The sequence below is a fragment of the Brachionichthys hirsutus genome, chromosome 22, assembly GCF_040956055.1.
Source record: "Brachionichthys hirsutus isolate HB-005 chromosome 22, CSIRO-AGI_Bhir_v1, whole genome shotgun sequence".
NCBI lineage: Eukaryota > Metazoa > Chordata > Actinopteri > Lophiiformes > Brachionichthyidae > Brachionichthys > Brachionichthys hirsutus.
In genome coordinates this window covers 8,442,579-8,469,209 of record NC_090918.1, presented here as the reverse complement: position 1 = coordinate 8,469,209, position 26,631 = coordinate 8,442,579, and the positions used below count along the sequence as shown (strand labels likewise).

The window sequence follows — 26,631 nt, the reverse complement described above, 5'->3', positions numbered from 1 at the left end:
TCTCATGATAACATGATCAAAATAAATCACTTTTCCCAGATGCTCTATTCTCCAGAGTGCGATCCGCACTAAATACTTTAATTCAAATGAGGACCGATTAGGCTGCGTTTTGGTTGGTTTGGGACTTGCCAGGAGTTTATTACACTCTGAAGAAGACTATATGGTAGATTAGATCAAATGAAGCCAAAATGAACCCGAGAGGACAGTGGAGAATTGGAATATAGCCGAATAGTCACACTGCAGCGGTGCAAAATGGAGGTAATTATACTTAATGCAACCAACAATTACACCAGCAAACCGACTGTGAATGAAAGAATAGGAACTACAGTGCGCCTGAGTGTGTGTGTGTGTGTGTGTGTGTGTGTGTGCTGTTCTTAAGGTTCAGTGGTGGCTGCAATCAGATCTCTCTGTAAGGTTCCTTTCTGCTGTCCATGGGGGGGGAGTGTTCCCAGGGGTACACAGATGGATCTGATTGGTTAAGGAGGAGGCAGAGCGGCTACATCACGTGTTTCTCTTCACTCTTTTTATTCACAGAGTTATCTCTTCATCGCCGCTATAGTAAGAGAGGGGTAGAGCAAGAGCAAGAGAAAGAGAGAGAGAGTTGTGGCTCTGGGGAGAAACAGAGTAAGGAAAGGCAGGAGATGAGATCAGAGAAGGGGGGGTGGTCATGGTGCTTGGGAATTTTGTCATGGAAGCTTGAGAGGTGCAGTGGAGGCAGGAAATGTGAGGCAATTTGATAAAGGCATCACCGGAGAGGGTCGGGGGTATCTGGTATGGTCCTGCTTATTGAAGCATGGAAAGGTGACCGAGCATTTAAAGAGCAGCTCCATAATCGGCCTAAACTACGGTTCCCTTTAGCCTGAAATATTGTTCAGGCTAGCACATTTCTTGTTTGAAATTTATTTAATCTGTTTGACCTTTAAAAAAAAAAAAAATCTTCAGTTTTTCTTTCTCCATCTTTCACAAAGACAAGACGTTCTATTGTCACCTTGTATCAGATTCACACTAAATAACCCCCCCCCCAATCCTCCTATCTTTTTATTCATTCACAGAACCACGAAAAGGAAACGGCGCTTCACTGTGCTGCCCAGTATGGACACGCTGAGGTGACTTCAGTCCTGCTTCAGGAGCTGACCGACCCCACCATGAGAAACAGCCAGCAGGAAACACCTCTGGACCTGGCAGCGCTGTACGGACGGCTGCAGGTCAGCGACAGGGACCAGGGCAGTTAATGATATACACCATTAGCGAAGGACGGACATGCAGTGTTTTAACTTGATATTTCTAAGGTTTTTTTCATTGTTTTACTTCGCAATATTGCTTAAATATGACTTGCATTGTGTATTTGTCTTAAAAATGAAATTGCAAGTCAAAAACGTATTTAGCAACTCTTGTAAATTTGCACCACAAGAAACATTTCCGTCAGAATCAACGGCTGCAAAACTGCAAGTCACGTTTATTTTAAGCATGGTAGTTGTACTGTAATACAATCTCAATGCGCTGTTCATTCACTGGGAAGACTGCACCAAAGAAAAAGGCCTGCTGATGTTCCCATGCAACCACACTCTCTCTGCTAAGTCACTGAAGTCAAGCTATACAGGATTGTCTGAGTGTAAATGAATAATTTATAAAGGCATTGGCATTTCTTGCTTGCTCTCTGCATGATAACGAAGGGAAATCCCTGTTTGAGGAAGATGCTGCTGCTGCACAGAGATGTAACTGGCACAGGGCAAACCTTTATTGTACACACACACGATTGAATTGTATTTCTTTATATTTTCTTTGTGTTTTCTGTCGTTTTCTTTGCGGTATAACTATAATGGCCCGCAAACATTTTGAGCATAATACTGAATCTTTTTCCCACAGGTGGTGCGCATGTTGGTTAGCGCTCACCCCAACCTCATGACCAATCGCACTCGCCGACACACTCCGCTTCACCTCGCCGCGCGCAACGGACACCACAGCGCCGTCCAGACGCTGCTGGAAGCTGGCATGGACATCAACTGTGTGGTAAGAAAAAACAACAACAACAAAACAGTTTGTGTCAACATTAAAGGCTTTAATGAACATGTTCATATGATGATTTCCTACGTTCATGTGCGTGTGCCTTTTGTGCCTGTGCGAAGCGAGGAGTTTGTGGTCTTCCCTCTCATCCTCTTTAGACAGGAAGTAGAAACTCAGAATCAGCGGCAGCCTCTTTGTCATGCTGCTCGGGCCGCACCTTTTGCTGCTCATTTACATTTGATCTTATTGGGTATTCCGAGTCGGCCTGACAATGCAAACACAACTTTGTCCCGATCCCTTCTTTGGGCCATTTGCTGTGAAGTCTTGTCAGAATTCCTCCCCGCTTTGCTGATTTCTTCAATAACATTTTCTTTCTCTTCAGTGGATTTTCTCTGACATCTCAACTCTTTGGCTTTGTTCACTTTTGTGAATGTAATTTCTGGAAAGACACAACCAGATCGGTTGGATATGAGTTTCTTTCCGGTGCCCTCGGACATGACTCAGCAGCACTCTGCCCATCTTCTCTGCCTTCTGTCCTGCAGGCTGTGTGTGTTTGTGTGTGTGCGCGCTACGCTCTGATCTGCAGAGAAGGGCTGTGTGTGTGTGTGTCTCTGCAGGGATTTGGCCTCAGGCTCTATGTGCGGTGATGAACACTATATGCCATTGATTTGCCTCGTCCTCTTCTATATGCACCTGTAAATCTCTCCCTCTCTCTGCCTAAAGATGACGAACGCCGCAAGCCTTTGATACCGCAAATCTTCTCTGCAATTTGCCCTTCACTCCTCTCTTGCTCTGTCTCATTTTTCCTGAAAATACTGTGTAGAAACGCACAGACTCTTTCAGTTTCTTTTCTCTAATCTAGACACAGCGAGGCCTCGCTTTCAATTGAAGCAAATTAAATCAACATTCAGGAGTTAAATTCCCTCATCACTTTAATGAAAATCAAGCTTTTTCCCGGCTTTATAAACACACGTCCATAAGTAACTTGGCTTTGGTGAATGTTTGGCGCATGTTAAGAATGGGAATGCCATGTTTATTACAGTGAACCTCCTGGTTTAAAAAAAAAGACTCATACATATTCAGAAATGTCAAATATTTGCATTATTATATGCTGCAATACAGAAACAGAGTGGTTTAATGTTTCCCCTGAGGAGAAGAGGCGTTATATATAATCTGAACTCTAGTGTCTTATTTCTCGTAAAATTATTCTGGGGTTTTACTTTTTAGAAAAATGTTCCTAGTTTCTTATGGGTTGTTGTTTGAGTGACAATCAAAGCTCAAGCTTCAGACTTCTGGCACAACTATCACAGTGTTTTCTTTTGTAGCTTTTTATTTGTACTCCTGAGATTAAAACTAATTGTTTGGAATGTCATGTTAATGTACTTTCAGGACATGCATGCAGCGCATGTGTGTGTGTGTGTGTGTGTGACAGAGAGCATGACAGTGCAGGTCAGTAATTGGAGACAAGCTGAGTGTGAATGCATAATTCATACTGGCTGTGTGCCTCTCTCTCAGACTGTGAAAGGAAATCCCTGCAGAGGATCCTGCTGATTAGCGACCAGGTAGCCAATGAAAATGGAAACGTTTAGCATACCGTAAACACACGCTAAAAACATTAGCCCGCATGTTCCAAGTTGCCTTAACAGCAACATTTCTGCCAGCAGCTCTGAAACAGAAAGTCCTCTTACCTTTCAATTCCCGGAAACTCTTGAAAGCGTGACAATCGCCTTTGTTTCCTTGTGACATCATTGCCGGATGGCCATGGGAAACAGGACAGGAAGTGGTATAGAGATGACCGCAGAGGCGGGGAGGTTAGGAGGGAATGTGTGTGTGAGGAAAAGTGGGTGGATAATTTCCTGTGCTCCTGCCTCTCGCTTGTGGGTAAAGATCCTCAGGCTAAACCTCTGCAGCTGCAGATGTGACCACGCATCTCTCTTCACTTTGGACTTATTGCTATGTAATAATGAATTAGCATAATAGAGCGACTGACCTTTGACCTTTTGAGGACGTGCCGCTGGAGCTGCTGGCCGTTTCATGACATTCTGACTGCAGAGCGACTACAGCAAGTTTGTCACATCAAAGTCATTGTAAGACTCTCTTTACACTAACTTATAACACCCTCAGTTGTTCTCATTCCGCCCGTGCAGGGCGACGATAAGCAGCTTCTTCTTCTTCTCCTCTTCTTGTGGCCCCTGAGTGTTGCTCTGTGGGCTTGTCGGGGTAATCGTCTCTCTCATCACCGATGATCCAAGATGAAGCACTTTACCGGCACCATGCCATCGGCAGTTTCCATGTGTTGCATCACATATGTAATATCTGGGGGGGGGACGACACACGTGATGCCGGGCGGGCGATGTTTGAGGGAAATTGGGACAGTTCTACTCCGGCTCCCGCTGCTTGCGTAATGATTTGAAATCAGCTCGGCCTCTCGCCGTCTGCAGGCGAAGCAATGTGACTTTTCTAATCTCGCTGAATCTCTTTTGTTTAGAAAGACAACGACAGCTTGTTTGAAACCACAGTGTTGCCTCCTCGTCTTTTTGCTCTCAAGCCATATTCACATGCTGAATTGATGGCACCCTCTCCTCCTGTCTCTCCGCCCCCCCCCCCCCCCCCAGACCGAGAATGGCAGCGCCCTCCACGAGGCAGCTCTCTTTGGGAAGATGGATGTAGTCCGGCTTCTGCTTTACTCAGGTCAGTCTGTAAATGGAACAACAAAATCCACGTGGGACTGTTTGTCAATGCATCTCTCCGCTTTTGTAAAAATTTTGAAGTTGCAGTTTCATCACAGAATTTCAGTTTGGTGTCTGTATGATATGCGTTTGTGTTCTCTCAACACCAGTATTTTCACTATACTTGATAATTGGGTCAAAGGTTGGGGGCAAAAACCAACCCGGTGGGGATGTTCCACTTTTCCAGGACATGTCGAGCTGCAGATTTTTGTTTTCTAAAATGCTTTATCTGTGCTAAAGTGGAAGGTTTATCTTAGTTATTTTATATATGACATATATTTGGGAAAAATATTATATATATTCTGTTTTAAATACAATCCTAATCTTACATTGACGTGCCCTAAAAGGGAACAATTAGCAAATATATGTAGTTAAGTTGGCCTGAATAAGTCAATGTATGGATGTTTGAGTTGTATTTGGCCCCTCTGTGTAAAACGTGGTCCTGATTTTGACAATCCTAAATCTGGAAAGATTTATTCTCTTTTCATCCAGAGCACATTTGGTAATGGCGCCGCCCTTTGGTGTTGCCGACATCCCCTTTTCCTCTAACGCGCTGGTTTTCCTGCAGGACTTCCTGTGGGTGGGCGTGTTCTTTTGCCCTCATCCGTGTTCAACACAACTCTTCGCTGCACTTTAATCACACGCAGCCCTTCAAATGTGATGTGTTTAATATGGAAGGAAGGGTGTTGCAGGGCATGCAGGATGGAGGGGAAGGGGGGGGGGCAGCCTTTCATTGTAGGCCAAGAAGCCATGTTCAAACATACATGAGTGAATTTCTGCTTTTTGATCTTGATCATGTGACACAGTTTTCCTATGCCTCAGTATAAAAGGTCAGATGTTTTTTTTTTGTTCCTGCTGGCTTCAAGTCATTTTTTGACATTTGGTGGATATGCTCATTCTTCTAGACTAGTTTTATGTCTATGTGGTAAATATACAGCTGAGCTCAGTAGCCACTTAGCTTTGCTTAGCATCTCTGATATCATCTATTCCCAGACATGTCTCTCAATTTCCATTAACATTATGAATAAAACCTTCATTCGTCATTTCGTATATTCTGTTTTGTGTGTAATCAATGTCTTAAAAACACAAAAAGCAGCACTCCTTCATCAGCAGGAGCGTTGATGTAAAATCTTGGTGGTCGGCATGTTTGTCACTAATTATTCACGACTCTTCGTGAATAATTAAGACCCACGTTTATCTTCTAACTGTAGCACATTCATCTTTTGTCGACTGGGTTTTGAGTGCATCAGCAAATCTTTGTCTCAGCCTGTGCGTCAACATGCTTTTTTTTAATCTTCCTTCTGCGCCTCAGGATCTTGAATCAAGGATAAGTCGGTTTATCGTGTCCTAGGTTTGACCTTAGGCCTCACCGTATCCGTCCTGATGCTCCGTTGGTGTGCATTTGTCTCAGGGATCGAGACAAATCTGAGAGACAGCCAGGGGAGAACAGCGCTGGAGATTCTGAGAGAGCATCCTGCGCCGAAATCCCAGCAGATTACTGCTCTGATCCAAGGTAAGACGTGCACAAACACGTGTGCACGCAGATGTAGGTGAATTCCACCTGGAAAAACTGGGTCAAGAGCGGGAGCAAAAAAAGTAGTCAGCTCAAGTCGAGTAAATGTGGTGCAACACAGCGAAGATTAAAGATGCAGCGTTCAGTTAAACAGTTTTTTTCCTGTTAAGTCTTTGAGCTTACATTTTCAAGGACGGCTGCTCTTTTTTTTCTCCCCACCCTTTTCCTTCCTCTGTGAAATTATGGAAATAGTTTGTGCTTAAAGCCACAGTCTGGTGTGCATCAGCTCAGCTGCAGGTGACATCCAGTCGTGCATTTGATGGATCGGTTGACTGGCAGTGTGTTGTCAGCTGTAAAAATGTGTATGGCTTTAGTTCAAAGTCCTTCAAGTGTTTCCCTTCATTTTTTTCTAGATTAGTATCGCGTAACACAAAAACCACAATATATGAGGAACTGACTGCACAGAAAGAAAAACAACACAAATTTGGATTTGGGATGATTTGCATCTCATTTTTGTGTGTGCCATGCATAGACTAATACACTATTCAAATGTATTACAGCTTTAAATTTCCAATTTTGCATACATTTGTTCATCCAGATATATTCAAATGTGAACATGATCATAAATGCAGGTTTATTGCTCTTAACAGACTGGAGCATTTAAACCACAAAGAAAACAAACAAAATAATCCAGATTTTTCCTGTGAAAACACGAAATTAGCAAGTACCTTTGGAACTAAGTCAACCGCAGATGATATTTTAATTGCTTTTATTCATTATTCTTTTGATCTGTAAGATGTTAATATGGTTAAAAATGAATCAATCATCATCTTAATCTTTATCCTGGATACCGGTAATTGCTGTTAGTCCACAGAAGCCCTGCAGGTCCTGAGGTGACGATGGGGCTCAGTGCGAACGCTGTCATCTGCGGCTCGGAGGCCGTCGCTGCCGGTCCCTGTTTACTCTGTGGGTGTGGGCAAAGCACATATTTACAGATGATTTAAAGAGTGCGAGATAAAGGATTGATAGAACGCATCTTTACCGGGAGACGGTTAGGAAATGAGGACGCTCACTAAATCCCATTAGTGTCATAAAGAAGACCACAGCTAGCAAATAAGAGCTTTCATCTGAGGAAAATTAAAGATTTGATTTCAGTGTTCAAAGAATGATAAAAAAAACAACAAAAAAACAAAAACCCATTGCTTCTCTGAAACGACCGTCAAACAAAATCTAATTGAGATCTGGACTCGGAGCTAAAACAGGAGACAGAGTGTTTGTAAAAAGCGAGGAAGAGAAGCGAGCGGCAGGAAAAGGGACGCAGCTGCGATTTCATCAAAAGATCAGCTGCACACGCTTTCCTGTTCGAGGGACACTCCGAGAGTTAAAGAGCCGTCATCTGCTGTGGCAGCTGAGAGGCTTTCTGGCTTCCACAGACACCTAATTATGGACAGACTCTTGCTCGCAGCAGCACATGACTCTACTTCCGAGTACCCGGTTGTGTGGTACTGCATGGTACTGTAGTACACATCAATGCTGCTGTCGACTGATATGTGAGAATGGAGGGATCAGGCTGTTGTCATTGACTCTGAAGCACATTGCTGTGCTCCATTGTGCGTGTATATATGGTTGTGTATCATAATTATTGGTTGGAAACACACAGTTCCTCAATAGGGCAATACGACACGCGAGTTCCTCGTCTTATTGTGTTTTGGCTGCTATGATGCCTCACTTAAGCCAGTTCATTATCCACTCGACTTCTGTTCTGGCTCCACGCTTGCCTTTCCACACCCTCTTCCTCCACTTATCCCCTCGTTTTCTTTTCTTCTCTCTATAAACAGCAGGGTGCTGCATTTTTGCAGAGGCTGGGGAGTAACTTTGAGGTTCAGGGAAAAGTGTGAATTGAATGCGGCTCAAGCTTTTCGCCATGCAGATGACTGCTGTTATCTTGACCCACCATCACATTCCCCTCCAAAGCTCGTGCTTCTTCTCTTCCTAGAATACATGATGGACAACATGGAGGAGAGGAACATTTTGCAGGAGCCCGTTCGCAAGTGTCCCGTCCCTGCACCGCGAACTTCCATCCCCTCACCCTCTGCCTCCCCCTCGCTCAGGCATAAGAGTGAGTAAACACACTCTCACACACACACACACACACACACACAGATGCAAGAGCCACGATGCAATTTGTTCATTCTGAAATTCACAACAAATATATTTTATGTGAATGAACATCAGCAGTAGTGAGAAAGAAAGAGAAAGAACATTTTGGAAAAATACAATACACGATTGTGTTTTAATACGTGCCTAAAGATCATGTCTTTCTTTCTGTCTGGGCAAACAATCCAAGACAATCCAAGACAATCCCAAAGGGTGTCCTTTCCTGGAGACAAACAATCATTACCGCTCCCAACCACACGTTTTCCTTGTCCAGCACTGCCCCCCTGTGGTGTGGCTGCGACATTGTATCAACCTCGGTTCATGTGATCCACTTTCCTTTCTCATTTACCGTCAGCACATAAGAGAGCACAGACCTCCACCGAGCAGCTCATTCCCCCTCTTTTAGATTTACACCGTCCACATGGTTGATCTGGATCATCACCAAAAGGTTCTAAGTTGTTCTTGGTACCTTTATACACCAATCATGAAAAGTAAAAGTCAATCAGAGTTGATGAGTATTTTTTTTAACTAATTTTTGAATCCTTAAATAGAGTTTTCAATGTTAAAATGTAATATTGTTTTCCTGACCCCATTCTGGATCCAATCCAGATTTAAATCGGTGGTAAAATAGAGGTAGATCTCCGCCCTACATGACTATGTCAAAGTCCATAAACATGTAATGGCTTTCTAGGGAATGTTAGGAACCCCTGGTCTCAGGTAATGGCCTCCTCTTTCTTTTCCCAGATGATGCTGTGACAAGCGAACTGTCCAAACTGCTCTATGAGATCAAAATGTGTCGGGACAGGGACTACTCCTTCGAGGAGCTCTGCCACACCATCTCCTCCCACTCCATGGACAGCTTTGGCAGCGGGAGGTTCTCAGACGAGGAGCGCCCGGATCGGCCCAACGGCACCCTGACCCGAGTCAGCAAGGTAGGAAATCACTTGTGACACCTCCTAAATGATGCCAATCACAACACGTTTGATTATACTATTCTGTATCTTTATATTTGTATTTTCATATCTACTTTCTATCTATCCCAATGGGACATTTTACCACGCCTGTAAATACATTTGCGTAATTTGTCTGTACTGACAGCAGAGGGCAGTGTCAGACAGACTGAAGCGTTCTAAGCTGGTTCGCGCAGCCACTTCCGGTTGATGAAACACAACAGCCTGAATCTGTGCAGAGTAATAATCAGTATTTGTGTCAAGCAGCTGATCACATCCTGCAGACAGTGCATTCTTGCCCATGCTGCCCCCCCCCCCAGCATCACATTTTGAACCATGGCTCGTCTCATCTTCTCCTTCTCTTGTTTTCTCTCTCAGTAAAACATTTAGATGAAAACTGAGCAGACAATATTGGTTTGCGTTCCAGTTTTGGGATGAGACAGCTGCAGTTTATTTCTCACGGCTGGCGCGGCGCGGCGAGGAGGCTCTGAGGCTTTTCAATTCCACCATCCTGAAAGTCAGACGCTCCGCGGAGCGCAGAGGTCATCCATCATGCTGACCCCCCCCCCCCCCCCCCATCACATAAACAGGCTCTCTGGCTTGTTACGGCATGGCCGTTTCTCTTCCTATTTCTACATGCACGCCTCAGTGAAGCCTATTATTATGACACTCATCAGTAGCTCATCATTGTTTCCTTGCCTACATTAAGCTCCATAATAAAGCAAGTGGCAGCGTGTTCATTTACGATGCGGCAGCCTCACGCCTGCTCGTAGGTCGAGCACACACCTCCTCTCGGGCTTTATTTTTCACAGTCCGTCCTGCATCCCTCTCTTTTTCTATGAGTACCAATTTGTATTCTATTACTGTGTCCTTATGCCCCCCGGCTAGTGTCTCTGTCTCTACATGTGGCCGCAGCATTAAGATGCGACTTGGTGTGCCTATTAAAAATTTACAACATATGCAGAAGCCTTACGAGAACACACACACACACACACACACACACACACAAATGGGAAGCAGGCTTGCCACATTCCCACAGAAGCCATTTTCTGTAAACTGTGTAATAATGGAAATGAGTGTTTGTCTTTGTGCGTGTCCTGTATTCAGATGAGTACTTCCAGCATGTACCGGTATGCTCATTGCGTTTAAAACCAATATGTGTCTCAGACAGACAATTCCCTTGTTGAATGTGACACCAGGATCTCTTCATTTCCCCGACAAAGTAAAAGACTGCAACATTTCAAAAGTAATTTAGAAAGATGAATAATTGACTTCATATTTGGGTGCAGAAACTGGTCTGTGGTTTCACGTCGATCTTTAGTTCCTACCATACGTGTCATCGTTGTCTGTCCCTTTAAGGGTTTCACGTAGACAGCTAATGCAATATTGATCAGTAATGCAGTCTTCACTGATGAATAATTAAAGAAGCTTTTTTTTTATTGGACCCAAGCTGATATCTAATTTTAACTCCCATGCAAGCAGCTATGTTTTACATCAATCAATATTGATTGTTGCAGGAGGCCTTTTGGAATCTGGAGCTTTCAACCTCATTTTCTACCTCTCCATCCCTCGCTCCCTCTTTTTCGCACAACCATCCCTGAACTCAAGCTTCTTCCTTTTCAATCTCTCCCACGTTTAACATGCCTTCTAACCTCTTCTTTGAGTTCTCTCCATATTTTCTTTGCTTTCTTTGCCCTCTGCCTTTATTTCTATGCTAATTTTTTCTTCTGACTTCATCTTTCCCCCTCGGGCCTCCCTCTCTTCCTCCTTTTATTGAGTATATATCTGTGATTTCAGACCTCAGCTGCATCATATGGTTCACTGTATCTGCCCCCCTTGCACATCCAAACACGGAGCTCATCCAAACGCTTGCCTCCTGGGAGCTGGAGTGAACCAGTGTGGATGCATTAAAATGTTCCTGCATCTTTCTATCCAAGCCGTTGCTGCACCCAGATCAGCTCTGCAGGAGTCTTTCAAAATAAGCATGAGCATCTCAACACAAGCTTCACACTTGATACGTAATCACACCAAATCCAAGTTATTGGTTTGCTCTGGAGTGACAGGAAGTGGAAAAGTCTTATAAATGTGAAATTGTGGTTTGCTTGACTAGTTGCCTAAAGGGGGGGGGGGAAAGAGAGATAGAATTCGAACTGGCACCTTCTTGCTGTGAGGCGACAGCGCTAACCACCACGCCACCGCGCCCTAATCCGTTAATAGTTTCTTACATTTCTGCTGACAGCGTCCGACCCCACCGCTCCCTCCGGCCGTGGAGGAGGACGAGGCAGACAGGAGCTGCGGTCCCGCCGGATTCTGGGAGGCCCTGACTCCCTGCAATGGATGCCGCAACCTGGCCTTTTCCAGTCTGTCGCAGGTAAACACACACACACACACACACACTAGAAACGGTGCTCATGCCCCGCTGCCCCGCCACTTGACTGAGTGTTTCATACGTGATAATCTTGGTCATTGGTTCCCCAGGCCAGAGTTGAAGGAGAAAAGGCCGCCTCTAAAGCTAAATGCTGATTCACACTCGTCCTTGACTCCGAAAAAGGTCTGGAGTATGGGCTGGAAAAAAACATGAAACATGATCTGAAATGTACAGAAAAGAAAGATGGAAGGCTTGACAAGGGAACGCTGGCGCGGTGCTGTGAAATTACAGGCTGGTTTTATTGCCATTGTTCTGAGTGAGTCCTTTCACTGGTTACCTTGGGAACACAGTGCAAGGAGCCTGGCTCTCCTGGCAGCTCTGGATACTCTGCTCAGTATCCATCTCTTCGGTGCACTGCCTGTCTTTCATCTTCTCCTTCTTCTTGAAGGAATTACCCCCAAAATCGTCCTCGTCTCTTCAGATTTGAAGATTTTATTTTAATACTTTTTACAGGTAGGACTCAGTCCATGAGCTTTGGATGAACAACATTCGCCTGAAGAATGTGATACAACGTCGCTCGTCACCCCTGGGGGTGGGTGGGATGCAGTATTACAGCAGCAGAGTGCACAGTAGAATATAAATGTGCCAACACCAGCATCTTTATATTATACCGTGGCAGAATGAGATTATTTGTACAGCTTTCAGACAGCAAGAAATGCATTGACAAGTGAGACGGAGAAGACACGTCAACATATTCGTGAGTTAAAGTTCGGCAGCAGCGACTTTCAATTAGCAGTATTTGTACTTAAATGCGTTTTGCATTTAAGTACGGAATTCTGCGCCATTTGTAGGGCTTAAAGGTCAAAAAGTGGTTCATTCTCTCAGACTTGTTTCCCATCTGTGCAGTATCCTGTGACCCCCCCCTTCCTCCTCCTGTTCTGTACTCCTGCTCGTCTTCCATCCTTCCTTCCTCGCCCCTGAGCCCTACTCGCTGTCTACATAAATGTGGTTAAGTGTATGCAAATGAGAACGTTTAGTGGTGACAGGCATACTGGCTCAAACAGCGGGACAGCTGACATTTACAACACAACAGCCTCTCTGTCTTATAGCGGCAGCCTGCCTGACCGACTGGCACGCTTCCTGGAGGGGTCTGCACCTGGATCAGTGTGTGTGTGTGTGTGTGTGTGGGTGTGCACTGTGCACGCTAATATGCGGTGGCATAGAAAGATAATGCAATGCTCATTCCTTTAAAGATGACACGTTCTGTCATGTCGAGCGCATTTTGGTGCTTTCGGTTTGGTGCAATGTGCAAATGTGTTTAAATTTGCCGTGCCATCATTTTGAATTAGCGTAGGCGGGGTTTTATAAAGGCGTACAGAAGAATTAAAGAACTGAGGGAGTGAGAGAAAATAGAAGTTCGCTTAGCTTGCATGCCTGTGAATAAACCAGTTTATATAAAGCCTGTCCAGGCGACCCAGAATTTCATGACATACCAGGCGTGGGATGCCCACCATTGATAAAATGTCAGTCGCCATCAGCCCAGGTGCGTCACAGACTCGTCAGCATTTCCCGAATGCCTTTGGCTGTCTCTGCTCTCCCTTCAACGCCTTTCACTTCTTCCATCCTGGTTCTCTCCGTCTGTTTTTCCGTTCTCCTCTCTCGAGCTGGTGGCCGCTGACCTTCCGATGCTCTCGGCCGACTCTTTCTCGTTCCTTCCTTTCACATTTCCTTTTCCTTCTTTCCTCTGTGCGCTGCTTTCTGTCTCTCTGGAGGACGTGATGCAGACACAGTGTCCTTCTTGTTCAGGCTTTTTACCCCCGTAGACTTTGCAGGGCAAAGACCGATGCTGCCAACTTTAACTTTCAACACTACTGCTGTCAAGTACGGTCTCAATGCAATAGATCATGCAGCATGTATGCCCCCTCTCTCTATCTGTGTGTGTGTGCGTGTGTGTGTGTGCGCGCGTGCAGTCTGACTTCCTGCTGGAGTTCAGATATCGTTGTCCTTGAGGTAAACAGGAAAGTGAGAGAAGATTAGGGAAGGAAGAGTAGGAGCAGGAACAGGAAGAAGACAGACAACAGGAAGAAAGTGCATCATGCAGGACGAGCGCTGCTTTATGTTGACATGGAAATGCTATGGTGCTGGTGTTGAGGTACTGCTGAGCAAGGCATCAAGCCTAAAATGGTATCCTATAGTGATAAAAAGCTATGCGGTGCATTTCAGTTAAATGTTGAATGTCAGAGCTAATCATGCTACTCATGTGGAACTGCACTGTATCCGTGCAGCTCACCTTTACCTGAATGTAACCCGGTAAGCCGCTCCTGAAACTTCCTCCAGAGTTGTCATGCGTGCATTCAGACTCTGCTGGCGGCTCCCATGCTTGATCTGCTTGCTTGCTGTGTCTGCAGGATTAGGCGTGGAGCCAAGGGAAGCCGCAGTTCGAGCGTCCGCTCAATGCAGAAGCCATCATGGTGACTGTGGAGGGTGTTATTTTCTGAGCGGCGGCTATCAGCGTCCCGCCGGTGGCTCGGCTAGCCGATTTCTGTGGGATTAGCGAGCCATGGAGGGGAATCCGATTCCGCGAGGCGATACCCGCCCGTTGCCCCCCCTGACCAACCTGCACCTCGCTCGCTCTCTTCTTACTCGCTCACTCTCCGGCTTGTCTTTCACGCCAATTTATTTTTCACCTTTTATTCCCGCGCCAATTAACCTTTCTTATCTCTCCCTTTCTGGGCTCATTTTGTTAGTCAGGGAAAAAAAAAGTTTACTTTTTTTTTTTTTGCTTTCTGTCAAATAACTTGCTATCTGAAAACGAGGGCTCGAAAATACCTCCCGAAAAAGAATCTTTAATCTGGGGTTTTAAATGGAATCGAACTGAGAGCATCCCTGCAAGGTCTTGTCTTCTTGTTTCAGAAATATTGGACCACGGAATTACCTGCTGCTCCTTTAATTTTTTTGCTTCATTTCATCACTATCCTTCTCAGCCTGTGGGTTTCCAGCGCCGTCCTCTCATGAATTCACCGCTTGCGTCATTTCTCCCCATCATTTAGGACCTCAGAGCGTCCATTGTCCTCTCTGGTATCCGCCCCTCCCTTTACTCTCTCATCGAATAGCCTCCACTCGGAAAGGCCAGCAAATTATAGCCTCTATTCACATCTGACGGCCGATGAACTCTGTGTTACGAAGCAGAAGGCTCAGCGCTGACCGTTACAGTGAAGGGTTAAACAGCCACGGACAGGAAGACAGAGATAGAAGTTCCTCGGATGTGACCGAAGCTGCGACGCATTTCCTCTGTTGCCTTATTGGGCTTGCACGCACGCAAACACACACGGGCGTGCAGTCACACGATTTATTCCTGAGAGACGCATCAACATGAGTCTCACATTGATATTTCACTCTGTCATATACAGGCAGGCAAACATCACATATATAATAACACGCCATAATGGCCGCATGTGCAGACGCCGTCTCGCACACAAACGTTTAATCTGCCCCCCCCCGCAGTCGGACGGGAGCGGCATACGACCTGCTAATTAGTGGCCAGAGGAGGCCTCTTGTTTGTCTCCTCTCTTCCTGTGCAGCTGAGACACAAGTTTCTCTGTGTCCTATCTCTGCCCCGGAAGATAGAGCGGGGGGGGGGGGGGGGGATGAATGAAGACCCAGTGCTTGTTTGACTGGGCGGCTCAGATCGAACCGTGCGAAGCCTCGCCTCTCGCTTCTTGACCCTACCCGACCCAGGCCGGAGCGGCAAGCGGAGTGAGGAGGACGCGTCACAAGAGCAGGTAGAGTCGGATTGGTTCCCAGGTTGTGGTTTGCTCGGAGGCTTCGCGGCGGCCTCGAGCACGTTTTCAGCTGAGGCTCGTGCTCACGCCAAATGGGATGTGTCGCCGTGTTTGTCATAATATCCTGTTTGTGAGGACTCATGCATACTGCCTCTGCTTGACTCACATCTTTGTGTTGTTCTGCCATCTGTGTGTGTGTTTGTGTGTGTCTGTGTGTGTGTGTGTGTGTGTGTGTGAGAGAGGAAGTCCCTGCTCCCAACTCTCTGCACTCCCACTTCCTCTGCAAACTCTTTTTTCCTCTTCCCGTTCGGACTCCGTCTGGTGCTTGCCTCCTCGGAATTGTCAGGAACAAACTTGCAAAGTAAGTGCCAAACCGGCTCGTGTCCTCCGTACCTGTGCTTTTTCTCTCCCTTCCATTCCTCTCTTTGCCCGCCCCCCAGGGTGACGGGGTCTTCTTATGTCAGATCCATATTTGCCCGAATCTCCTTCTGTTTCTTCCTAAAGCTGCTGGGATGGAGGCTGGAGATTTAGTGCGAGGACTAACAAGGGATGATGTAGAAGTGACAGACAGAGAGGAGAGCTTGGGGGGGGGGGGGGGGGGGGGGGGGTAAAGCTTAAGGAAGAATGGAGGGAGCAAAAGGTGAACGAATTTGAATCAGAACAAATCTGTCCCTTTGAAGGTCCTTTCAGGCACATTTCCCTGCTTCCTCCCCCCCCCCCCTCTTCTTCTCGTTTAAGTTTTTCCTTTTGTCCCGCAGACACCGCAGGATAATCCTTCTCCTGAGCTTCCAAGGCTTCTATTAATACTGTTAATATACCTGTGACATTTAGAACCCCCTGAATATAATTGTTAATCCACGGTGACGGCAACAATTGCTGTAAACAAATGAAGCAGAGATAATCGGAGATAATGAGTTTTTTTTTTTATTAGAAGCATTACAGCTGTTGTTTTATTGTCCAATTTGAATTTGCACATTGAACCCCACCCGTCTTATTTTCCCAAAGACATTTAGTCTGCGCTCCATTCAGGTTTCTCAGCGCAAAACCCAAAAACCAACTTTCATTTTTATGAGTCTAATTCATTATTATTTTCAACTTTAACTTTCAACTTATGTGGATGTTTGTCAAAAAAAAAAAAAAAGTCCCCATCTTCTTAAAATTCAGGCGCAATCCTGCAAGTCTTTTTTTCCCAGCAGTGTGAAGAAATACTGTACCGGTAAATTAAAGTTGTTCAAGTATTGATCTGTAAAATGCTTGCTTCTATTTCCACATACACACAACTAAAGCGTGATTAGATTGTGTCGGTTACACCTCGCAGCACCTGAAAACACCCGTTTGCCATAGAAATGAGCTCATTTAAGATCTTAGCATCGCTGCTCCGGAAAAAAAGTTGATCACAGAGACATGAATCCGGTCGGCAGGAGCATTTCCACTGGAAAGATTAAAATCAGATTGACTTCTGGGGATTCCTTTCCTCGCGTGGACCCTGACGTCACACCCAGAGTGTAGCAACATGTGAATTTAAGAACCCGAGATCCCGACCGAGTCTCACGAAAGTTCTTATAAATCTCAAAACTAATCTGAAGATGAGTCACCGCACCTTTGGTCCCTCAGCCTTTGTTATTCAGAGAGGAGTTCTCATGCCACTTAACAGAACGGTGAACCACCAGTGGGGCCTTAATGGCGTCGCCCACGTCCTCTCAGAGTCTAACCCGGCTGTTGTGTCAAATCAAAGTCAGCGGCGGCAGGGCCACCATGCATGAGAGACTGACTGGATTGCCATTAGCTCTTAATGGCAGTGTAATTGAGTGCTAAAGGAGATGGGGGGGGGGGGGGTTAGTTTGGATGGCTTTTAATAAAGTGGTGTAAAATACGTCTCGGATTGAATGAGGCTGTGTTCCAGAGATTGTTCTGTCAGGCTGAATGATTAATCCATTTTGAGTGTGCTCCTCATGTGATGGATGGCCCGGTGCAGTTTGGGTAATGTAGTAGTTAGCAGATGATGTCAGAGAGGTTGTTGAACAAGAAAAGGAGGATGAGAAAGGGAGGCGGGACGAGAGGGAGTTGGGATGAGGGATCTGAAATGGTGATGAGTGGCGTGTAATGGCGTAAAAGGCAGATATCCAGAGGGTTAGTCGCCAGAAAGAAATGTTTTGTCTCTTTTGCCGAAATGGCAGCCGGCCTTGTAACCTTTTCCGTTGCTTCACATCACTCAGCCTTGTTGTTCATTCTTTCAGGGCACACATCTGCCTCAGAGATAAGGGACGTTTTGGTTCTCAGCTCTCTCGCTCTCTCTCTGTCTGAGCCCTTTGGGGCTCGACCTTTTCACCAATTCTGTAATCTGAAATTCCCCCTCAAATATTTGAAGAGAGCCCTGTTATATAAAGAGCCCAAAGAAACAGGTAACCCATAATTAGTCTGAGTTTAGAGGCGCTTCATTGATTTTTTTGTATCATGAATAGTAGAGAGACCCTTTAAATATTGTTCATCATTCACGGATCCACTTAAAAACTACAGCGTGACTGAAAGGAGAAATCGTGTAATGATGTGAGTGAAGGATGCAGGGCGGACAACAGAGATGGACTTGAAGCTGTTGGTTCTGTAGAGGAAGAGAACCTGCAGCTGATTCTGGGACTCCTGCTCGCTGAGACTGGGTGGAAGACACGCGTATAGTAGCAGCGTGACGTATAAATACGGGGAGAATCTGTAGTAAAGCTGATGGACTGAGAATGGAGAATACCTTAAGTGACAATAGGAAATTCATGCTTAGCTTGCAGCTAGTATGAGAAATAAGCTAAGGTGAACTTAGTGAAATGTTTTTGTTCTTTAAAGAAAAGCTCCAGTAAAACTCCGTGAGTCCTGAAGGGACCGCCGAGACACTCCTTTATTCAAACCTCTTTTTTTGGGGGGGGGGGGGGTTGCTTTGATCGCTGGCCTGAATATTTCATGACGATCCGACTGTGTGTGGTTGCACTTGCATGGCAGCCTCGAGCTGAACTTTCTGAGCTGTTATTTTCCTTTTTCTTTATAATGATTCGTCTCAAGCAAGAAATTACATTTGGCCTTGGGTACATTTTTTATTTCCCCAGACATTTAAAATCAAGATCTAATTTTTTTTTCTTTCCTTTTGCTGGAATTTGTATTCCTCGCTGTCAGCATCTGAACTCTGTTAATTTAGATAATACCCCATTTATGGGTCTGTTGGAAGGGCTAATAGGCTACTATGGCTGCAAGTCCATAATTAATACAGTCATTATTTGTTTGTGTTTAGCGCCATACTTGTAGTTCCTACTCATTCAATCGCCCGGTGCTCACTGGATAAGGGTTCATGTTTGATGTGTTGTTCCATTCTTCTCTCTGCACTTCCCCCGCAGAATTCAAAGCTGTCAGCAGAGATTGTCACCGCCCCATCTCTGGATGTTTTCCTTCCAGAGGACGAAGACAACCCCTACGAGTCCGTGACCACCGCTGTGACGCGCAAACCGTGCTCGCTTCACATCAGCCGCCGGCTCAACGCCTGTCCACGCAACGGTAGGGCGAAGCACAAACCGACGCTTCAGGTGGGAAACGGTGAACAAGAACAACAAAAACAGAAAATATTCCATTGCATATTGTTCAGAACAATGTTCACTGGTGAATTGCTGCAGCATTTTCTCCGTTGTCAACTACAGGTGTATTTTTCAATGTGTGGGAGTTGAAGGTAAAATCTTTGTCCTTATTTTTAGGTATGACAAAAAGGAGCAGACGTTCTTGTGTCATGTTTTTTCTTCGTGTTCTTTTCTCCCACCGATTCTGTGACAGCACTTTCAGACTTTGTGGACAGTCAGTGTTTATCTTTGTAGATATTTATGAATGCCTTCATTCTTAAAGGAGTCTGCTCAAAAACATTTGACGGCAGACTTGAACGTATGAGGCCTTCCAGTTTTTGCACATTGTGTGTGCCTGCGTGTGAGCGTGCATGTGTGTGTGATTTGTCTGTCCCTGCTCCAGTATTAGACTTCTTATGGTTCCAATTACCTGCTGTTTACGCGTTGGTGTGTCTATCACACCATATTTTGCATTCCAGACAGAGACCACGTCTCATTCTAAACATTTTTATAGGAAGCACAAGGGTTGGAAAAATAAAAATAAGGCGTGACATTAGAAAGAAACATATTGAGCAGATCTCTCCAGCCACTCCTCCTCATTCCTCATCCGTGTTTCAGGCTAGCGGCTTTCATTAGCCGCTGCTAGACCGTTAGAACCGTTAGAACCCTCTGAGGTTAAATCCAGAACCTTCTCTCTGTTCTCTCTGCGTTCCTCCTGCTCTGGCTGCTAATTGGCAATGTGACATGTCACATTACATACTGTATGTGCAATCGATCTATTGCAAATCAAATTTATTGCATAATGCCCTTTTGATATTGTTCCACTTGTGGCTTGAATATATTGGGACTGGTGAGTCCAGCTATTTTACTGACCTTGTCCTGGAAAATAAAACTTGCAGAAACAGGAAACTTCTCAATCGGCATCCACGCCGACTTTAAGCCCCGCCCCCGGCCATGGACCCGCCAGATGTTCCTCTCTTGCACATCCCACCAGCTGTGGTTGGTCTGCGTCCTTACGCTTGAACACCCACGACAACAAACGCCCACAAAGTGCTCTTCCCTTTCACTCAGTTCCCGTAGCGATGCTACACACTTAAGGTTGTCACGGCAACTGCCTCGCTGGCTGGTGAGTCACCTGGATGTTGCCATGGGAACTGCCTTACTAGTAACACCCTCCCCTCCTTTGCAAATTGACAAATTTGACACGATCGGAGGAAGGTGTGCGTGTGCTTTCGTGCGCGTGTGTGTGTGTGTGTGTGTGTGTGTGCGTGTGTGCGTGAGTGTGTGTCTGTGATTGGCTGCGGGGCTGTCGGTATAAAGCACGGATTACATTTGTGTTGGTGAGATCCAGGAGGTTTAGCTGGCTTCAGGTCAGAATTGTCCGCTGACGTTGGTGGGCGGTGTGTGGGTGTTCCGTTTGTTCCCGGCTCTCTGAACGCCGCTACCTGGCCAAATGAGAGACCCCGAAAGTGACAGTGAAGACGAGGCAGGATAACAACAACAACAAAGCAAAAGTTGATGCAGAACTGCACACATTCACACATAATTGCTGAAAATGAAATGCGGCGCACAGAGACGGCGAGGGGGCAGGTTGGGCGGGTCATCTCAGGCTAATCCATCCACACGAATGTGAGTCTGCGACGCAGCAGGAGGGACAATCCTTCGAATCCGGTCACATGCTAGGCTAATTGGATGCGGTAGTGATCAGTGAGAGGAATAACATGATGATGAAAGAGCATGACAGAGGAGAGGAGAGGAGAGGAGAGGAGAGGAGAGGAGAGGAGAGAGATGTGATGCATTGCGCTGCAAAATTTTTTTTAGCATTCTTATAATCTGCTACTGAGTCTTTAAAACAAATCGTATTTGTAAGGCACACATAAAATGATTGATAGGGATGAATAATGATTGAACACCTGCTGAGAGACATGCGCCTGTTGCAGCAGTCAGTTCTGTATTCATACAGAATAGTTAAATAAGTAACAGACCTGGGGTGCAGGAGAGATCTACTGTATTTTTAAGATACTTTAGAGGTTTTTTTTGCTATGAAATAATTGATTTAGATGAATTCCCTGGAAGGATAACAGGGTTTATATCATGCAAAGAACAAAATACTGGATTGGCATGTTTTGTTTTCCTCAGATTTTAGAATCTGATCAGTGGATTGAAGTGAAAGCGTGATACCGTTCACGCTATCAGCAGGAGATTTTTGGCTGCTGCAGAGATATTGCGCAATTCTAATCTTAAAACGGCCCGGCAGCACCGCTGCTCTTTCGGAGCGGAAACCTCTGCCCCGCATGATCGCAAAGAAGCCATCAAGCTATTTTGAGGACAAGTGTGAACTACTTAACGCAGCAAAAGTTTAAAAAAGAAACAGCTAATAGATAAATGTGGGACTTTCTCTGCGGTGAGCCCCGCCCGCTGTCCCACCTGTCCCCGTCTCACGGCTGAGGAGACGTTACAGCGCTCTCTGAATCCTCAGGCAATCAGCCGGGCTTCGTCACAATCCATCTGGCAACTGTCACTCAGTGCGGCCCTTACCAAAACTCCGGGGGCCTGTCGTGGGCGAAGCTGCCGCCCCAAACAACTTTTTAATGTCTCGACTTCTTGGATGTCTCTTTCAGCCCTGATCTCGCTTTAATTGTCTTTTTTCTTTGTTGTAATTTCTTTCCCTTTTGTCGCCCGACAGCTGCTGTCTTGGGATTTTTGCACAATCTGTCCCACTGAAACCGAACCAATGGAATTCACTTCTGTGTTCTGCAAAGCCGATCGGGGTAGAGACTCGTGCAGGATTATGCTCCAAAATATGAGGCATATTTCTTACTGATGGAAATGCATTCATTTATTAGAAGTAATCCGTTTGAGCCGCAGATCCATTTCAAACGTAGAGGAAAGTATCAGGGTTCTTTTAAGGGTCTCAGGAAATCACCATGAAATTGTTCAAGTAGCAAACTAGATTTTATTTGATTGCCTGGATTTGAATATGAAGTTCGTGCTCTACATAGCGCCCTGTGAATAGAACAGCGATGCACATGTGACGCTCCTTTTCTATTGACAATCCCACAATGCACTGCTCTGCATTTCTAGTTGCAAAAGCGCACTTTTGCATCTTGTTTAAGAAGATCAGATTAATATCTCTACACAGATCTTAAGGTTTTCTCTCAATGCCTCGTCCTTTGGAGAATGCAGCTTCCACTTGTACAATATGCAAGTTTTACTAATTTGCCTCACATATTTATTGCAAATGACTCCTTCAAGTATTATAATTACAAGGTATGCGCCAAACAGCAGTAGATTGGCTGCCGATCCACAGGATGGATTCAACGTCTGTCTGATTGAACGGGGGGGAGCATTGCAGGTGAAATTTAATCCTCGAGATGTGAAGGCAGACGGCGGCGTGCTGAGCAGGGACCTGCAGGCGAAGCCGTGCATCCTCCAGTCACGTATGGAGCAGACATAAAGTGCAGATCGTTGCCACACACTTAGAGGAAAAGTGCTTCTTTTCTGCTCCTGAGATAAACACCTTCTCCTTTTCGGCTGGTAAACAAGCAACTGCTGATGTTTGCAGCAGGAAACTACAAACACGTGTGTGTGCGTGCACGTGTGTCCCCCATAATAAATGTCCTACATATGGTGCCACATATCTCAGTGAGCCATGTTTACGACAAAATAGGTCAACGCACAAGTGGAGAGCTTGAATTTATAATTCATTGCAGAAGTGCGGCAACCTCTGCCTGCCGTATTCATACTTGTTTTGTCATTTAATATTCACTATTTTGAACGTCTTACAGCCAACAGAACAAAAACAAAGGTTCGGCAGTGCATTTGCAGAGTTGTAATTGCGTGGCGGTCTTTCTCGAGGTGACTGTCCTTCGAGCGATGCAAAGATGCAACCTGTAGTTTCAGCAGCTGCCTGTCATGTTGAATGAATGAGTCTTCCTTTCCCTTCAATTTTACTTTCTGCTGCTGCAATATTGCTGCTGCGTTTCGCCCCATTTATCCCACTTAGTCTGGCTAATGGCAGCGGGTTTAACTCCCGGGCGTTTCCATTAAAAGGGTCCATTGCCTTGCTTAAAGAGCGACAGTTGAGGGTCTTCTTTTTTTGACAGTCGTGAGAAACCAATGTTTGGAACTGGCTTTTAAATGCTCACACATTTGGAGCTTAGATTTCATTTAAGTTTATTTAGCTTGTGAGATTTCACTGGTTTACTTTCTTTTTTTTATAGAAATAGACCAGTCATACATTTCTAGGTAGGATTTAAGATGAAGTTTTATAGTCACTCGTGCTGGAAGTACAAAGAAGAAAAAACAGCAAATCGGCTTCAAGACACACGCACACACGTACACACACCGGAATGGTAGCAGAGAAAGGCATATTAAAAGTATGAGTGATATTTAAATATACATTCACCAGTTGTGAGTGTTAGGTTTTTATGCATACCTTTATTTGGTATTGCACCAAATAGACGTTCAAATAAAAATGCTTTCATTAAATAAAATGCAGTAAAAAAAAAAGGTCACATTCTGGGGAAGATATGTCAATCCCAAACACATCGGCTGACATTCCCGTCCCCTGATGGGTTCTTTTTTCCATGTCAGTTAGATATGGAGACCCACATAAGAAATTTTGATGGTGTTATATATGAATAATAATGAATCATGCATATGTTGTCCGTATGGTCCACTTTACACACACGCACACACACACACACCAACAAAAACATTCTTCTGTTGGCACCTTTTCCAAGAAGGACAGAGTGTTTCCCCGGAGTGAGCGCCAGGCCAATATGAAAGTAGCACAGTAAACACAGAAACACACACACCCCACATCCCACATCTATCATCCCAGCCTCAGCGTTGACAGGCTTCTTTATACAGTGTGTGTGTGTGTGTGTGTGTGAGAGAGAGCGCATGTTGTGGAGGCTTGTCAGGTACTTTGAAGGATCAGTGTGTGCTGTTGCATCTGCTCAAAGGATCGAATGGATAAGTAAAAGTAAATATGAGGATTTAAGATTTATTGAATTATTATGTGGCTCAGTTTTAGTAATTGAAGCATGAGTTTAGACTGTTGCAACTTCACTGGATCATGACACACACACACACACACACAACCCCGGCTTCTCTCTGTCTCAGTGTCTTCTTGGGGACAGACAGGGACAAGCCTTCCTCGCTACTCTTTTCTGAATGAACGAGCTTCATTATGTCTCATTTGATTCCCTGAACAGAGGAAGTGAGTCAGCGCGTTACATTTAGAAGCCCTTTCACTAAATCCTTAAATATCTGAAAATGAACCGGTCTTTAACATCCTGTTCTACCCCCCCAGTGCCTACGATCCACGTAGGCACCGTGTTTGTGTTTAAAGGCGTGTCGGTCTGTGTTGTGCATCTCCTGTTGATGAAGACAGATGCTTTCCTCTTCTGAAATCCAATTTCACTACTTCAGCACCTTCCACTCCTTTGTGCCCCCCCCCCTTCCCCTTTGCTAAATGATCATACGTTTGGGAAATTAGTCTCGACTCTGAGCTGTGCTCTGGGCCCCACACACACACACACACTCATTATATGTGTCTGTGCATGTCAAGCTGAGATAGACGTCAAACTGCAGCGGGAAGCTGTCATATTCTCCTGCTGTGGATGCAACGAGCGCTTGTCAAAGATACACTCACTAATAAGTGTAAGAGTTTTTCTTCATTTCTCACTTAGGAGTCATTTCTATGCCAGTGAAACAGGCAATTAAGGAATTCCAGCAAAAAGATTTTCCCATCATAACTGGAACGACTGAAAAAAAAAAAAGATGATTAGGACAGAGCACAAAAATGTGCAGCGGTAGCGTCGGACCAGGGATCGCGCTGCTCAAGCACACATTTGTTTCAGAGAAATTAAGTCATAACACTCTACAAAACTTGATTGATAACACAAAATGATAATAGTGATAGAAATAACAGCGATTTCAGCATTAGCATACTGAATTTTATGGTAATTAGAGTTTTTTTTCTTCTTCTCCTTTTGTCATTAAAAAAAATAATAATCTAAAATCTATTTCCTCATTTTGCACCAACAGGTAAAGGAGCTCATTTATCTGCCTCCATACCCCGGCTCGCTGTGAAAATCGCAACAGAATTCGACATTTGGGGACTTCCCATGATGCACTGTGAACGTTTTCTCATCTTTGAATTAACTAAATGCAAACATTTATCCTCTCCTAATTAAAGAAATTAAAAAGGGCCATATCAAATAAATCATCAGTTTCAAAAGTGGCTGATTGCAGTCGATATTTTATTGTTTAATTCTATTCCAAGTGTCTCAAAGTAGAAGATGATCTGCCTGTATTTGACAACGTCTGTGATGCGCTTCTGGATGGGACAAGCAACACTCTACTCCCTCCACCTGTCTCACACCATCACCCCCCCCCCCCCCCCTCTCCAAGGTCACCGGTCCCATGTCACAGTGAATGAGGGGCAGCCCAGTAACCATGGCAACTGCACAACAGGCCCGACTCCAGACTGTTCCCCTCCTTCACCCGACACAGCCCTGAAGAACATTGAGAGAGTCATCCGCCCCCAGGTGAGTATGCTAACACACAGCCCCCCCCCACCCCCCAGCCACTTTATAGAAAGTGACTGTATGGGCAAATTCCCAGTTTGGTCCCGGTTTGAGAAATGTCAGAATTGAAATTCTGCTATTTCTATATTATTTCTTTTTGAATTTTATTCTATAACCTGTTGCTTCCAGACAAATCAGAAACATTTGTGGAGAGTTATTTCTTGAATAATGCTTTGAATGACTTGAGAATTGGATGACAAATCCGCCTCAGTTGTGTCTGGAGAATAATTAATTATCTCGCTTGTGTCACTGGGATGCATCACACACACACACACACACACACACACACATATACACACACGCTCGCTGTGGACAATTTCACATCGGCTTAATTAAAGGCAGTTGTTTTCTCAGTCTGGAGATGATGTGTGACACAAGGCTGGAAAAAAATATCCTTCGGTGGGGCTTGATGAGTCTGGAGATGAATCATACATGATTAATTATTGGAAACATAAGCACAGCGTCTGACAGGAGGCTGAGATGAGATGAGTATCCCGGTTTTTTAAAGACTTGTTTTTAGTTTTAGGGACTCCCTTAATGCCAGCTCAACACTCCTTCTTCGCCCCGTCGTTCTCCCCACCTCACCTTCCTCACCTCCTCATTTTGGTCCCATCGTTGGCGTGCTATCTAAAGCGTGTAGAGGGATCACACGTGGCGCCCAGCGGGCCTCGGCTCTGCTTGGAGCAGACATAATCAAGGTTCAGTTTTATAGCGCCTAATTAATTCTTTAGAATTCATTTCATTTCGTGTTAGTGCTCCCATTGGCTGTTGAACCAGAACACACCGCTCTCTCGCTCGAAAGACACGACGGCCATAATGTCACACGCCCTGTTTATTATTAGAATATTTATATTATGCTTTTTTAACTCCTCATTTTAACACGTTGGTAGTGTTCCTGTTTGTTGTGAAATAAAAAGATGCTCAACGGAAATCAGCTGATAG

General features: G+C 45.1%; 1 protein-coding gene across 1 annotated transcript in view; it reads left to right on the top strand.

The window, feature by feature from the left end:
* Positions 1-26,631, top strand: part of anks1b (ankyrin repeat and sterile alpha motif domain containing 1B) — an 82,944-nt gene that overhangs the window by 7,429 nt on the left and 48,884 nt on the right. The window contains exons 3-11 of the mRNA XM_068754974.1: positions 1,053-1,205; positions 1,867-2,010; positions 4,620-4,695; positions 6,145-6,246; positions 8,243-8,365; positions 9,148-9,335; positions 11,593-11,724; positions 18,878-19,034; positions 25,514-25,650. Of these exons, the coding sequence (XP_068611075.1) occupies positions 1,053-1,205; positions 1,867-2,010; positions 4,620-4,695; positions 6,145-6,246; positions 8,243-8,365; positions 9,148-9,335; positions 11,593-11,724; positions 18,878-19,034; positions 25,514-25,650 (1,212 nt within the window). The remainder of the gene's footprint in view (positions 1-1,052; positions 1,206-1,866; positions 2,011-4,619; positions 4,696-6,144; positions 6,247-8,242; positions 8,366-9,147; positions 9,336-11,592; positions 11,725-18,877; positions 19,035-25,513; positions 25,651-26,631) is intronic.